The sequence below is a fragment of the Telmatherina bonti genome (genome assembly GCF_933228915.1).
Source record: "Telmatherina bonti genome assembly, chromosome: 19".
Taxonomy (NCBI): Eukaryota; Metazoa; Chordata; class Actinopteri; order Atheriniformes; family Telmatherinidae; genus Telmatherina; species Telmatherina bonti.
In genome coordinates, this window is record NC_136617.1 from 30,268,058 (window position 1) to 30,281,705 (window position 13,648).

The 13,648-nt window shown below is 39.5% G+C and overlaps 1 protein-coding gene across 1 annotated transcript in view; it reads right to left on the minus strand.

Moving 5' to 3' along the window:
• The window catches only part of ctdp1 (CTD (carboxy-terminal domain, RNA polymerase II, polypeptide A) phosphatase, subunit 1), a 108,338-nt gene that overhangs the window by 82,690 nt on the left and 12,000 nt on the right, over positions 1 to 13,648 (minus strand). The window contains exons 8-11 of the mRNA XM_079259009.1: positions 9,317 to 10,357; positions 5,822 to 5,963; positions 5,515 to 5,727; positions 1,417 to 1,570 (exon numbers count right to left, since the gene is read on the minus strand). Of these exons, the coding sequence (XP_079115135.1) occupies positions 1,417 to 1,570; positions 5,515 to 5,727; positions 5,822 to 5,963; positions 9,317 to 10,357 (1,550 nt within the window). The remainder of the gene's footprint in view (positions 1 to 1,416; positions 1,571 to 5,514; positions 5,728 to 5,821; positions 5,964 to 9,316; positions 10,358 to 13,648) is intronic.

Consider the following 13,648-nt stretch of genomic DNA (forward strand, 5'->3'; position numbering starts at 1 on the left):
AAAATGGATTTTTGTACCAGGCTGTAAACATGTTTTTCTGTCTAAACATGTTTAGACTTCACGTTTTACCACTGGAGGTTCTGTCCATGTTTCATATATGGTCTATGAGTGAAACTCAGTAAAAACCAGTAAAACCCATGAAATTATTATCCGTGGTACATCCAAAGTAGATGTAGATTTTTTGTACAACAAACTTTCTTCTGAGGTTTTGTCCATACTGTCCAATTTTCTTTGAAATTCCCTTTGCATGTTTATCAATGGCTACATTTACATGGACAAATATTTCATCTATCAGATGGAAATAGATTTAATCAGATTTTCAGATCAGCTGTTACGTTTACATGGAAGCTGGTACAGAGATCCAACCAATTGTATTTACATGAAGAGATTTAATACTATTTTAAAACTACTTGCCCTGAAAAAGTAGGATTTTTTTATTTTTTTTTAAATTTTCAACCTTTTGACTGTTGAAATACTTAATCAGTCTCCAAGAAAAATGTATCCGCCACAGCCCAGTTCTCATTGGGTCACATGACTCAAAGGAATCAGTCATTGTGCAAAACTTCATTGGCAGTTGGATCCATTTAATGGAAGCCAGGTGTGTTGGAGCAGGGATACATGGAAAACCTGCTGGACAGCAGTCCTCGAGGACCCACTCTGGGCACCCCCGGTCAAGATGGACCAGATGGTAACGGGTGCAAAACTAGACAATCAAAAGCAACAATTGTTGTGGGCAGCGTTGGGTTTCATTACTCAAAAAAAGTAATTAGTTACTCTTTACTGTTGTAAACTGTAACGAAATGACTCATTATTGCATTTGGAGAGTAAAGTCACAACTCATCACTTTACTTTCTGTTTCTGAATTTGCCATGTGTATCCATGTGACATCCACCGTGTAGACACGTGATGGTCTGCAGGAAGGTGTGATATCTCTCACTGTGAAACCCACAAGGTCGGTAAAGGCAGCTACGATGAGGTCATGCTGTGTGATAAGACATGTTATGAGAAGCTACAAAAATCTTCATAAGGCTTAGGTCCCCTGCAGCTTATCAACGACGTGATCTGTGTAAATCAGAGCTATTGATGCTCCTCTGAGGTCTCTATCCAGCTCCTTCTGGACACTCCATCTTCTGGCTGAAATCCATGGATAACTGAGCTTTTCCCAATGCCCCCCTTCACATCAAAGCTGCTCTGACCCTTTCTGGTCCGTGATCAAAGCCCTCTTCTTTATGCTGGCTTTTAAACACAGTTGAGCTGGAAATTAATTTGCACTTTTTGATTCTGATTTTATCACTGTAATTGTTGTATTTCCTTTGTACAGCACTTCAGAGAAGTTGGGTTGTTGTAAATGTGCTACATAAATAAACTTGAACTGAAACTAAGCAGGATCCGGCTGCATGTGACCCTCGCTCTTACCTCTTTGTCCATGCTCTCTAGATCCTCCTTGCATAGTGTGTACAGAGGCATCGTTTCCGACATGCTCGGCTGTCGTTTCCGACGGGACGGTCCCGGCTGCTCGTCATCCTGACTGGACCCCGCTGCCTCATTCTGCTGACTCTGCGTGGTTCCCCTAAGGAACAGCAATAAGTTAACTCACCGCTGCTTTTGAAATCATGTTAATAAAGGCTGCAATGATATGCAGGCAAATCTGATTGTGAAGACATTTGCTAATATAACTGGGAATTAATAAGTGCTTTAATAGCCCTATCATTTCATTTTCAGAACTATATCTGTGTTTCTTTTTTACAAGAATTGCCATGGAGCAGAGCTCATTTGCAAACACTGCATAATCATCTTAAATGATCACAACAGCAAAGCGCGGAGGTTAGGACTGCAGATTGATGATGAGACGAGAAGAGCCTCGAGGGCTGCAGTTGATGTAAATGCAAACAGGAGAAGGTTTCTCTGCTTCCTTGTGGCAAAGCTTAATTGAACAGATCTTCTTTGATGATTGAATCCAAGTTTATGTAACTCCCTGAAAATTCTACTGTGCCTCTTATCCATGAAGAAAATGGGCCAATTTTCCACTTGAGATTAGTAATTAAAGAGTATCAACGCAGATTTATTGAATTTCAGAATATTTTAGGGTATTTAATTAAGAGGAACTTTTAAAGAAAAGACCATGCAAAGCCCTTGTGTGTCACCCTGAAGAACGGGGGACAAACAGAGGTAGAGAGGTGGATTTCTGCTACCTGTCACCTTAGTTTTGTCAAACTGCAAATGGAAATCAAAAGACAGAGAAATCCTTCTGATGTGGCTTTAAAATCCTCTGTGCTTCTTCTAACGACCCAACACGAAGATAAAAAGATGGACGGCAAACGTTTAAAGGCTCGTCTGGGAGCTGTGAGCTGCATCTTTGTGACTGACTGATGCGTTCAGCCAACTAATAGCATCAATCCACCAAATAAAAGGTTTGTTGGAGAGCTTGGTTGCTCCTCAACTATCGTCTGAAGAAGCAGCTCTATGTCTCCGTTGGGGGGAGTTCATACGGTACAACATCAATACACCAGCAGCTGTTTCAGATTACACAGAAACTACAGATAGAAGCAGAACCCAGAGGACACATCCGTACACTGAAGACCTGCTCTGAGCAATTCCAGTCACTGCTAAAAAGACATAAAACACATGCTGGTAGCAGTTTTGTAATACTCAGCCCTCCCAGGCTCATCTCTTTTCTCTTCCAAAGTTTTTCAAATCAAGGCATAAAATAAGAAGGAATCTGAAGCTTATCTGGGTTTTTGAATGAAATACAACATTTTATTGCATTGTGACAAGCTGAAAGCCAGGAACACTGCAAAAAAAAAAAACAAAAAAAAAACAACTTTGGTAGCTTCTTGACACCCATCCGCTCACAAAAAAGCTTAAAAAGTCTGGTCAGCTTAGTAGGGTTGTGACGAAATGCTTTTGTCCCGATTCGATTCGGATTTTCTTAGGTGCCAATTCGATTTAAATTGTGGTTCTCACAATATTGCTGATTTTTGTAGATTAAAAACCAAAATAAATGTATGAAACAGTAAACAACACAGTAGCCAGAACATCATTCTGCTGCTATAATGCCCAAGAAGAAAAGTAAAAAGATCAATAAAAATAATAAAAATGGCAAAAAAAAAAAAAAAAATCCAATGTGGATCATTTTTATTTATCTAAAAAAAAAAAACTGCTTAGGGAGCTCTGAATGCTCAAAGAAGCCAACTCTGGTCTACCTACAAACAAAGCCCACAGTTTGCCTCAAGTGAACCAAATACAGGCAGCGGACGACAGTGCAGGGCATTGGGGGTAAACACAACAACACTTGCACGTGTGCAACAACAGGCAGCTTGGGTTGCGATATGCGTTTGTCATCAGACATGAAAGAACACGATACACGTTTTGATAGAAATATGATCAACCCCAAAAAACCGCTAGGATCTTACGCGCTAGAAACAGACAATATCTTGCACTAACCAGCAGATGCTTGAGTTTCCTTCTTTGTTGTTACAACAAAGTGTAATAAAACATGTTACATGTTTCCACTCAGAGAGCAGTCGTGGTAAAGCGACACACAGTGATAATGGTTTTATAACCCAATGCTGTCATCTGGATTGCAAACACATTGAATCATGAAGATGCCTGAAGATTCCTTCCATGATACTTTGGCAACAGAAGGGTTCATGATGGACACAATGACTGTGAGTTGTCCAGGTCCTGTGTAAAATAAGCCCACATTATGAGCCTCCCACCAGGAGATGGCACAGAGACTTGCCCAGTCTCCTGCCTAACTCTCAGAGACAAGGCCATACTTTTAACTTTCACAAAGAAAGGTCAGGTCAGTGCAGCTTAACTATTGACAGGATGACAGGAATGTTGTCTATTTTTGGTGCTATTCAAGTCATCTGTTGAAAACTCCTATATTTTTCACATCACAATATATCTCACAGGAGTAAAAAGAAATGTCAATGCCAGCTTTTCCAATATCCTGCAGGCATAGTCCCAGAAGTATCGAGAGTTTGTTCAAATTCAGCTTTCCAAACCCGAGCTGTGCGGCCATGTTCTTTTCAGATAGAACTGATCCAAACAGGCCATTACAGGTCTGTAACTCTTACATATAACATGCTAAATGAGGCCTGTAGCGTGTGAGATGTAGGTCCTTTGGTATTTGCAGGTAAATGAAGATTTCAAATAATTTCAGATCACTAGAAATGCTTTAACACTCCATGTTAGTTTGTCCAATCAAAGCCAGACTCGCAGCACTTTTATGGATTTCAGTGGAATTGCTTTAAACCATTACAGTATTAATACCTCGACTGGCACATCACTGGAAACACGATGGTGTTCAAAGCTTGCCTGAGGACTGGTGCTCCAGGTGAAGCCAGGAATGGATCCAACAGTTAGTAGCTGACTACTCTTCGTCCTGAGCGTTGTACAGACGGACCTTAGGGTGAAGTCGTTGACATGACATGGTTTCCTGCTTGTAATATTCTTTCTCGCTGTAAAACGATGGACTCCAGATAGTTTATAAATGGTCTTATTATCCTTCTCTTGATATGCCATGATGTGCATCTTTTATTGTTGATGTCTTTCCTACTTGGCAATGTGTCAATGCCCCAGGACCAGTAAATTGCATTTATACAGCAACTTCTGCATCTTGGCATAGCTGTTTTTGTGATATAAATAATGACACAATCTAATAGGCTGTGCTGTTGCTGAGGTTATATTTCACTAATTTTAAGATAACATGGCCTGACAAATGACTCACAGGTGACGCGACAGCGTGTGTTGCTGCACTTTTTATGCCTCTTGTGAGTTTGACATCATTTCACATCATCCACAAAGATTCAGCTGGTTGTTTATTTCATGAGTGAAGGGGAGCAAACGGCTGGTCTTTGCACCAATCAGCCATAACAATAAAACCACAGAGAGGTAAAATGTTCAACGCCTTAACGGTTCCGGCTGTTGGTGGTAATGATTGATATTTTTATGACACAATTTGTCCCCCTTAGTACCTCTGACCTCCACAGTCACCAGATCTCAATCTAATAGAGCATTGTTGTGTGGATGTGGTGGAAGAGGAGATTCTCATCATGGACAAATCGGCAGCTACTTCGTAATGCCGTCATGTCAAATCTCTGAGGAACGTTTCCAACATGTCATTGAACCAATCCCATGGACAATTTAGGAAGTTCAAACTGGTATCTAATAAAGTTTGTAAAGATCGACTCCAGGCTTCCCCTGAATACGTGCCAAAGTGTTTTCTGGGGCAAGACACTGAACCCCAAGTTGCCTCCCTGAAGTGTCTATCAGGGTGTGTGAATGGGTGAATGCACCATATAGTGTAAAGCGCTTTGAGTGGTCAGTATGACTAGAAAAGTGCTGTATAAATACAAGTCAATTGACCATATTCTGTATTTTGCCTTCTGTACAAGATGATTAAAGCAAATAATGTGTACGATAAATGTTTCATTGTACTAAACTACTTCTAGACATCAGCCTCTGTACTACTGTATTACTAACAGTACAACTACCAAAGTGTAGTACCTGAGACCAGACTGCTCTCTGGTATCCGAGAGCGTCGCTTGGAGGTAGTGTGGTGGACGTGACGCTTGAGGGCCCCTGCGAATGAGTTTTCCTGTGACTGAATCATATGTCCGAACTTCTGGGGTTGTAGGTGGGGGTCTGGGGTGGATGGGAGTTGGGTGGAAAAGAGGCAGGGAGCCTTGGCTGTCAGGAAAAGATGCTGGGCTGTTGCTCCTTTAGGAAAAGAAATCAAAGTTACAATCATGCAAGATTTGAACACATTTCTGTCTTTCTGTTGGGATGGCCTGCAAGACTGAGAGTCTCATACCGTGGTGTCTTGGAGCTGTCTTCTTTCAGTGGGTACAGCTTCTCCTCCACCCTCTCCCAGCGCTCCAGACAGCTCCAAAGCCAGTCAGGGTTGACCACATGGAGGTGTTTGCAGCCCTGAGCCTGACGAACCTTTTCTGTTCCTGATTAAAGAGAACAGGAACAACTTTAGACCTGAAACTTAAAAGCAGTTAACACACAACATCTTATAGTGGTCGCAGCCCCCAAACCTCACCCCCAAAACACCAGTTTGATGGGATCTGATAGTGGTAAAGATAGACTGAATAATTGGATGGTCAATTAATGAGCCCAACTCTTTTCCTTCCTTTTTTTATATTTATTTGGGGATGTAGGTCCACCTTTGGGCAACATATTAGGCGTGACAATCCACAGTAAAACGGAAATTAAATGGAAGGAATGAAAGAAACCAATTGAATTACCAATTGCACTACTGAAGTCACATGATAGGGAAAAGAGAATTTAAAATCATGTTTATTTGCCATGATATTTTTCTTTCAAGTAAATGGGAAATCAAATTGCCCAGAATGAGGCTGTTTACATGACCATCAGCATCACACAAGAAGGAATAATCAAATTATTGTAATTATCTGATCCGATGCATCTACATGAATTTCGGTGACGCAAAATTACAAAAAAATAATATAAAAAATTATTTAATTAGCCTTGTAGGACCGGCAAAATGAATCTACAGTGTTCAGAGAAAATATCAGTATCAGCAGAATCGGATCAGAACTCCAAAAAGCAGACTGGTGCGTCTCCATTACAACATGCAGGGGATGAATCTTCTTCAGATTCATTGTTCAAGTGTACCAAGAGGAATATTCAGATGTTATTTCCAGACCTGCTGCTCATCGTACTCTGACTTCCTCTCTCCCCCTGATTTTTCTGCTGCTCTACTTTACTGCATGTTGGCTTTTAAAACATCTGCAACACTTTCTGTGTTCAGTCTCAGATGGTGAAGTGAGTTAGCATGTAGACATGAATCCACTAATATCTTCAAAGCAAACCATTTCAGTCAGCCTCTTGTGTTTGAATGAGTCGTAGGAGGTGATTCTAATTGTTATTGATTTGAGATTTTAATGTATTTTTATACAGAAAATATAGAAGCAACGCCTGAGGCTTCCACATGTTAAGCACGCTGTAAGAGTATGTTTAATGAAAAAGAAATGGCAAACTTAAGTAACTGTGAGGAAATCAATTCCCTGTGTTGTTTCTTTAATACTGCACAAATTGGTTTTGGCCACCAACATGTGGGTTATAGCTGGAGCAAGCCACCAAATGAGTCCAAAACTGTGTTTACCTTCAAACAGCAATTGTAAAATGAAGTTAAAGCTATATTACAGAATTCACTTTCCATAGCTACCCCTCCATATGGCATATATGTCAAAAGTCTTCCAGTGCTGCCACAAAACAAGAATTAATTTCATGTTTCTTTCTGATACACATCAAATAAAGTTAGCTATTTAACATAATTTCATTTCATTATGCAGTAAGGGTGGAAAAAAATGCATCAATCCTTTAATTCATTGATTACTTTATCACCTTGGTTATAAACTTTAAAAATATTTGTATGGACTAAATAGCATTGTGGTTTGAACAATATCCTGCTTTGATGTATGCAATCACTGAAAGTAAATTATCAAACCTACTAATAAACCCAATAATGTATTAATGAATTAATTTTAACTTCTATTTACTCTAATAGAAGAAAAATGTTTGATTATTTCTGTTTTTTTAAACCAGAAAATTACAGTGAATATTATGTTTTTTTAAGAAAAACTTGTTCATGATAGGATGCTAAGACTGCAGTAACAACTAAGTGAACAGTAGATGGCAGCAGCATGCTCGAAAATCTGTTAGAAAATGGAAAAAAGCTGTGCAAACACAGTATTAGCTTTGACCTGCTCATAATCTGAGCAATAGCCATTTCAGAGGGTATAATGGTTGCCAGGCTTCCAGTGGAAATACACAGTGTATCCAAACTTACAGACAGCAGAGGGAGTATCTAATCTTCCTGGTCTAGCCTAGTAGGTTGGTGGTTTGGCAGTCTGTCATTGTGTCTCTTTTTTTGGGCAAGGCAATTTTTGGCCTTCATTGCCAACATCACTGGTGTTTGAAAGTGTAGAAATGTTCAGCGTTGGTCAAACTTGAAATCACATTTCCGTCAGTCTGCTACAGGGTAGATATGGCTACACAAGTATCTTACAGAGTATGAATGAGGTGAGAACGAATGGATTTATTTCAAAAGTACTTTGGGTGTCTTGAAAAATGCTCTGTTAATCTAATCCAATATTATTAATACCATTCATTAGTGATTGGCCTCTCCAGTGCTAACATCAGCACAGTGGAATAATCTAATATAGTGGTTCACCGGCCAAGGAATGCTAGTAGTTAGTAGGGGTGAGGAATTGAATTTTAAAAAAAAAAAAGAAGAAAAAAAAAAGAAAGAAAATCTGGATTTTTTGCTTCACAATTTTAAAATTGACCTTTTTGTTTAAAAAACTTTTTTGAAAATAAATAATCCATTATAAAATCTTTTTACATTTTTATTGCTTTTTTCAATGTTTTCCCTTGTCTCCTTGGGCATTATAGCAGCAGAATGATGGTCTGGCTACTATGTTTGTACCTATTTAAAATCAAGAAAAATAATTACAGCCAAAAAAAAGCTTTTTACATGTTGCAATTTAAATCGAATCTCCCCTAACGATTTCCCAGTTTTTGCTAGCTTATAGAAGAATGACGTTACATGGGAAATTAGCACCTTTTGTTACTTTTGTGTAATGATTATGAATCTAAAATCTGTTTGAATCGAGAATCAATTATGAATTGAATTGTCACCCCAAAAATCGGAATAGAATTGAATCTTGAGTTGTTAGATTCACATCCCTAGAAGTTAGCCTCCATGCTACCATGCTACTCGTCAACATCTCTTTGCTAATAGATAGAAAAGGAAGTTTGTTCTCTAGGCTCAACAGGCTAGGGAACTTGTCGTTAGTTTGTCCAATATTAATGCAAACACCTCCTTACTAATCGTTAGCAATACTGCGGGTGAGCAGCCAAGAGAGCTTAGTTGTCAAACTCTCCAATGCTATCGTAATGGACGATCCAATGAGTCACTGTGTTAACAGCAACATAACAGCGCAGATAAAATGAGCTTATTCCTTTGCCACCACCGGATGCTCTGCTACATATGCAGGCTAACAACTGATCAGACTAATAGACATGTTAGGAGCAGATATAGCCTCCTGCAACAAGAATGTAACATTCCCTGGGGTGACACAGCTTTAACTGTGGCCCTCATACTAAACCATAATCTCTAAATTATTCTTGAAATTTGTGGCACAATGTGGCAGAGAATCTTCTTCCACTAGTGTCACACTGTAATTAAACCTTATTGTGTACAAATTACTATTCAAGGATTGTCCAAGCGCAGTCAGGCTTAAGAATAAGAGAGTATAAGTACATCTGACAATACCTGCTCTTGCTGCGATGAGATGTGTTGTTCGATTCGAGTCTTGAGGGCTGAGAAGTAGAGTCTTGACCACCTTGGCCCCCAGTGCTTTAGCATGGTAGTACTCTCGGGTCCTCTCCATGGGGTAGTTAGTTGGGTACAGACCACTGAACACTATTGTCGTACCCTCCAGAGTCTTGCTCTTCAGCTCTGGGACGATCTTACGAATGTCCGGCGTTTCTGAGGTCTCATTCCTGAGGTAGGTCTCATAGCGGGCGAAGTACTCTGTATGGATCCTTTCCAGAACTTCCTCCAGGTAGATCAAGTGATCGTCCCGGTCGTTATCGGCTTCTTCTTCCTCCTCCTCATCTTCCATGCTCTGATCCAGCAGCTCCTCACCCATTGTGACCCCAGATTGTTCACTATTCTGAGATTCAGTTTCTGGTTCTAATCTATCTAAGCATCCATTTCCGACTTCGGGGTCAGGAAGGAGAACTCCTGAAGGTTCTGCTGCATCGCAGCTATTTTCGACTTCACCACAACCTTTACCCTCCCCTTTCCTTGAGTCCTCCCCATCAATGGGCTCCTGGCTGCTTCCTTCCTGTCCAGATTCTTTGGTCTGGCAAGATCTATCATCATTATCACTGTCTGGTGAGGGTTTATCTGGAATGGAGTCATTTCCACTGTCACTGTCACTAGAAAGGTCAAAATCTAGATTATTGGATTCATGGCTCGGTGCTGATGAGTTTGCACCTTCCCGTGCCTCTCGTGTCCTGTTGTCATCATCTTCTTTAATATCTGTTTTGCAATCCCCCTGAGTTTCCTTTGATTCTGCTCCTGACTCGGCTTCTGAACTTTGACTTGGTGCTGCATCATCCTCTGCAACCACTGCGAGGTGTGTCCTTTCATTTGACGTTTCTCCCTGAGAAGACTGAGGTGTTATGAGCTCTTCCTGTCCAGACGCGTTGTGGTCTTTCACCTTTTTCCTGAGGACGTTATTTTGCTCATCTGCATCAGATGCCCCCGTTTTTTCTGTGCTGTCTGTTGGTCGACTTGCGGGGCCCCCTGACAGGACAAGACATGAAAATCACAACAGAGTCTTAGAAAGCACAAACAACAAGGCTACAGAAACCATAAAAGTTTTATATGTGGCCTTTTAAACATTTGTATTCCTATATTTACATATAATTCATACAATAAAAATAGAATATATCTAAAAATAAAATGTGTCAACCTTGTTTAATACAGCGACAGTAACTCATTTGAATTTCTGCTTTTATTCATTTTTCTGTTACTTCATTTGCACCTCATTGCAAGTTTAATCACTCATTTATTATTCAGTGATAATTGCATTTGTATTATTTTCCCTCTCATGCAACAAGTTTAGTTTTCCATTTTCAATTTTATTTTCTTAAATTTCTAGTAGCACCTTATAAAAGCACCACGTAGCTGCTATAATTCTATGAACAAACTAATGTATTGTGTAGCTTTTCTTTTAAGTTTTTATTGTAATTTCTTATATTTTTGTTGCATCTTCAATGTGTAGCTGCAACTCCATTTCCTTTCAGGGATTTATTAAATAGTTTTATTGTAACTTTTTGTTTGAGTTATTGAAAGTAAAAGTAAGCAGTGGCCTTGTATGTCATTATTAATATTTTTTACCAATAATGGCAGATGGAGGAGCATTACAGAATTCCACTCAGACTTGCATGTAGCCTTATCTTTTTTTTTTTTTTTTTTTTTTTTTACAAAGCAAATGGACTGATAAACAGTTATATGCATACAGACACACATTTGTTTTTCATGCCGTTATGTATCGCTTTACTTTACTTTCATCAAAATACTCTGCATATCATACAAATTGCTTCTTGGGGCAAAGATTTGAACTGATTAGAATTTATATGGAGCTGAACGGGCTCCATTGATGACACACATGTTGATTAAACGCTGACGAGCTTGAGTTGGCTAGAACCAAGACACCCTATAACAGAACCAAAAGATGCCTAAATAAATAAAGACATAATAATAAAATATCCAAGCACAAGTGAAAAGCAGACAAAGGGTGGAGTAGACAGCCTTCATCTTCTAATATTTCATCTAATTTTTATTTCACTTCACTACAGGGCTGGACGATATGACCCATGACAATATACATATACATAACGATTGTTTGTGTAATGTGTCAGTCATCAGTTATGTGTCAGATGTTGCTCGGCAACGACAGCAGTGATCTTCTTCCATCTGGGGGAACTATGGCCGTATGACATTTCATGGGTTAATACCTGTTGCAGCGTTTACGTCTGGAGTTTATTATGAGCGCTTACGATACTGATATATGAAATTTGAATGTCTGCCGATACCGATATTTGCCGATACCAAATCTGTTTATGTGAACATTATTGTGACTATATTTATTATTGCTGTTATAACTGTGTAAGATTTCATTAGGTTGTAATAAATGACCCATCTTTTCTGAAGTTACCTCACCAATACAAATATAATAACATTACAGCTCTAATAATTTCAACAAGTTTTATTTTGATTTGGCACATTTTACCTAAATACAACTATAAATGTGTGGTTTAGAAACAAAGATCTCGCTTTTAATGTAACAAAAAATGTCACATTTTAACATTCAAGCATTTATTTCTGTTAAAACATGTCCGAAGCATTACATCAAACACAACTGCGCTGGCTTGACTTGTGTGGTATCGGTACGCTTTTATTACCGTATTTTCACGACCATAATGCGCACATAAAAGTCTTAGATTTTCTTCAAAATGTGCAGCGCACCCTATAGTGCAGTGCGCCCTTTGTGTGCATGTTGTTGTTGTTGTAATCGGACGTAGTAGAGAACACCATGACAACGTTAAAGGGTGAAGCGTGGGCGCTGATCGCATATAAAAGAACAGGTATGTGCGTTATGCAGAACACCTTCTTCTAACAACCCTGAAAATGGCAAAAAGACACGCTTATGAAGCACAGTTTAAACTGAAGGCCATCAACTACGCCAAGCAACATGGAAATCGAGCAGCCGAGAGAGAATTTAAGATCAATGAATCGATGGTTCGTAAGTGGAGGAAGATGTCAAACGAGCTCCGACAGGTAAAGAAGACGCAGCTGAGTTTCCGTGGACATAAGGCAAGGTGGCCCGAGTTGGAGGAAAGACGCTTGGGCTAACGTGTCTGCTGGCAATGTTGTCCACGCTTTCGCAAAAGCCGGCATCATTTCAGAGGAGCCGCACGGCACGGAAAGTGACTGACAGTGAAGAAAGTGAACCTCGCATGTTTGCTGGAGATTTAGCGCAGCTGTTCAATTCAGAAACAGAGGATGAGGACTTTGATGGGTTTGACTGATGACTGATGACCGGTAAAAAAATGTGAGTACCAAACTCAGTTTTGGTCCCGGTCTATTTTTAAATACGCACACTTGTGTGCTTGTTTTATCCGTGTGTTTTACCATGCCCACGCCGATAATTGATTGATGATTAAAAAATGTTAGTACTTTGTAATCAATACTTAAATAAAGCACAACCAAACTCGGTTTTGCTCCCGCTCTATTTTTAAAAAGGCATACTTGTATGCGTGGATTGTACGGGTATACAAAACCCGCGTCAGGTGCGCCTTATGTATGTGTAAAATACAGAAAGGACGCACATAACTGAGACTGCGCCTTTTAGTACAGTGCGCCTTATGGTCGTGAAAATACGGTAATACCAAGTACAAGTACAAACGCTTAGTACTGAGCCGATACCGATACTGGTATCGGTGCATCCCTACATGCAAGTGTGAATGCACCGTTGTTTGATAATATTTAAAACAGAGGTCTCCATTTCCACACGTAATGGAACATAACTTTGTCTTTCAGCTGCTGTAGCAGCAGGTATTCAGGAATAGAAACATTAGAACAGCTAAAACGCTTTAGGCTGAGGTGGCACTAACACAGCACCACAAAACATGCAGACAATTAACAATCTGTGTTTTAACAAAGTGGCTGGAGTGTAAACGGCTGTGAAGTACTTTGTCTTGCAAGGTTTTTGTATGAAAAGTGCTTCAGACATAAAGGCTAATTTAGAATAATAGAAGCAACCTCCTTTTTTTATATATTTCCATCATACTTAGTTTAAAGTGATGCAAGTAGACATTATATACGCTCATTTAGTTTAAACAGCCGTTTCATCCAACGCTAAAGAAAAATCACTACAAGGATCCATTATCATGCATATGATGCAGCTTTTTATATTTCACCCACCTGCTTTAGATGCATCTTTTGGAACCACTTTCTGTCATTAAAGCTCACGGTTACAAACCATTTCATCATGTATCTAACATTAACGCATTCTGGAGGTCCGTCGCT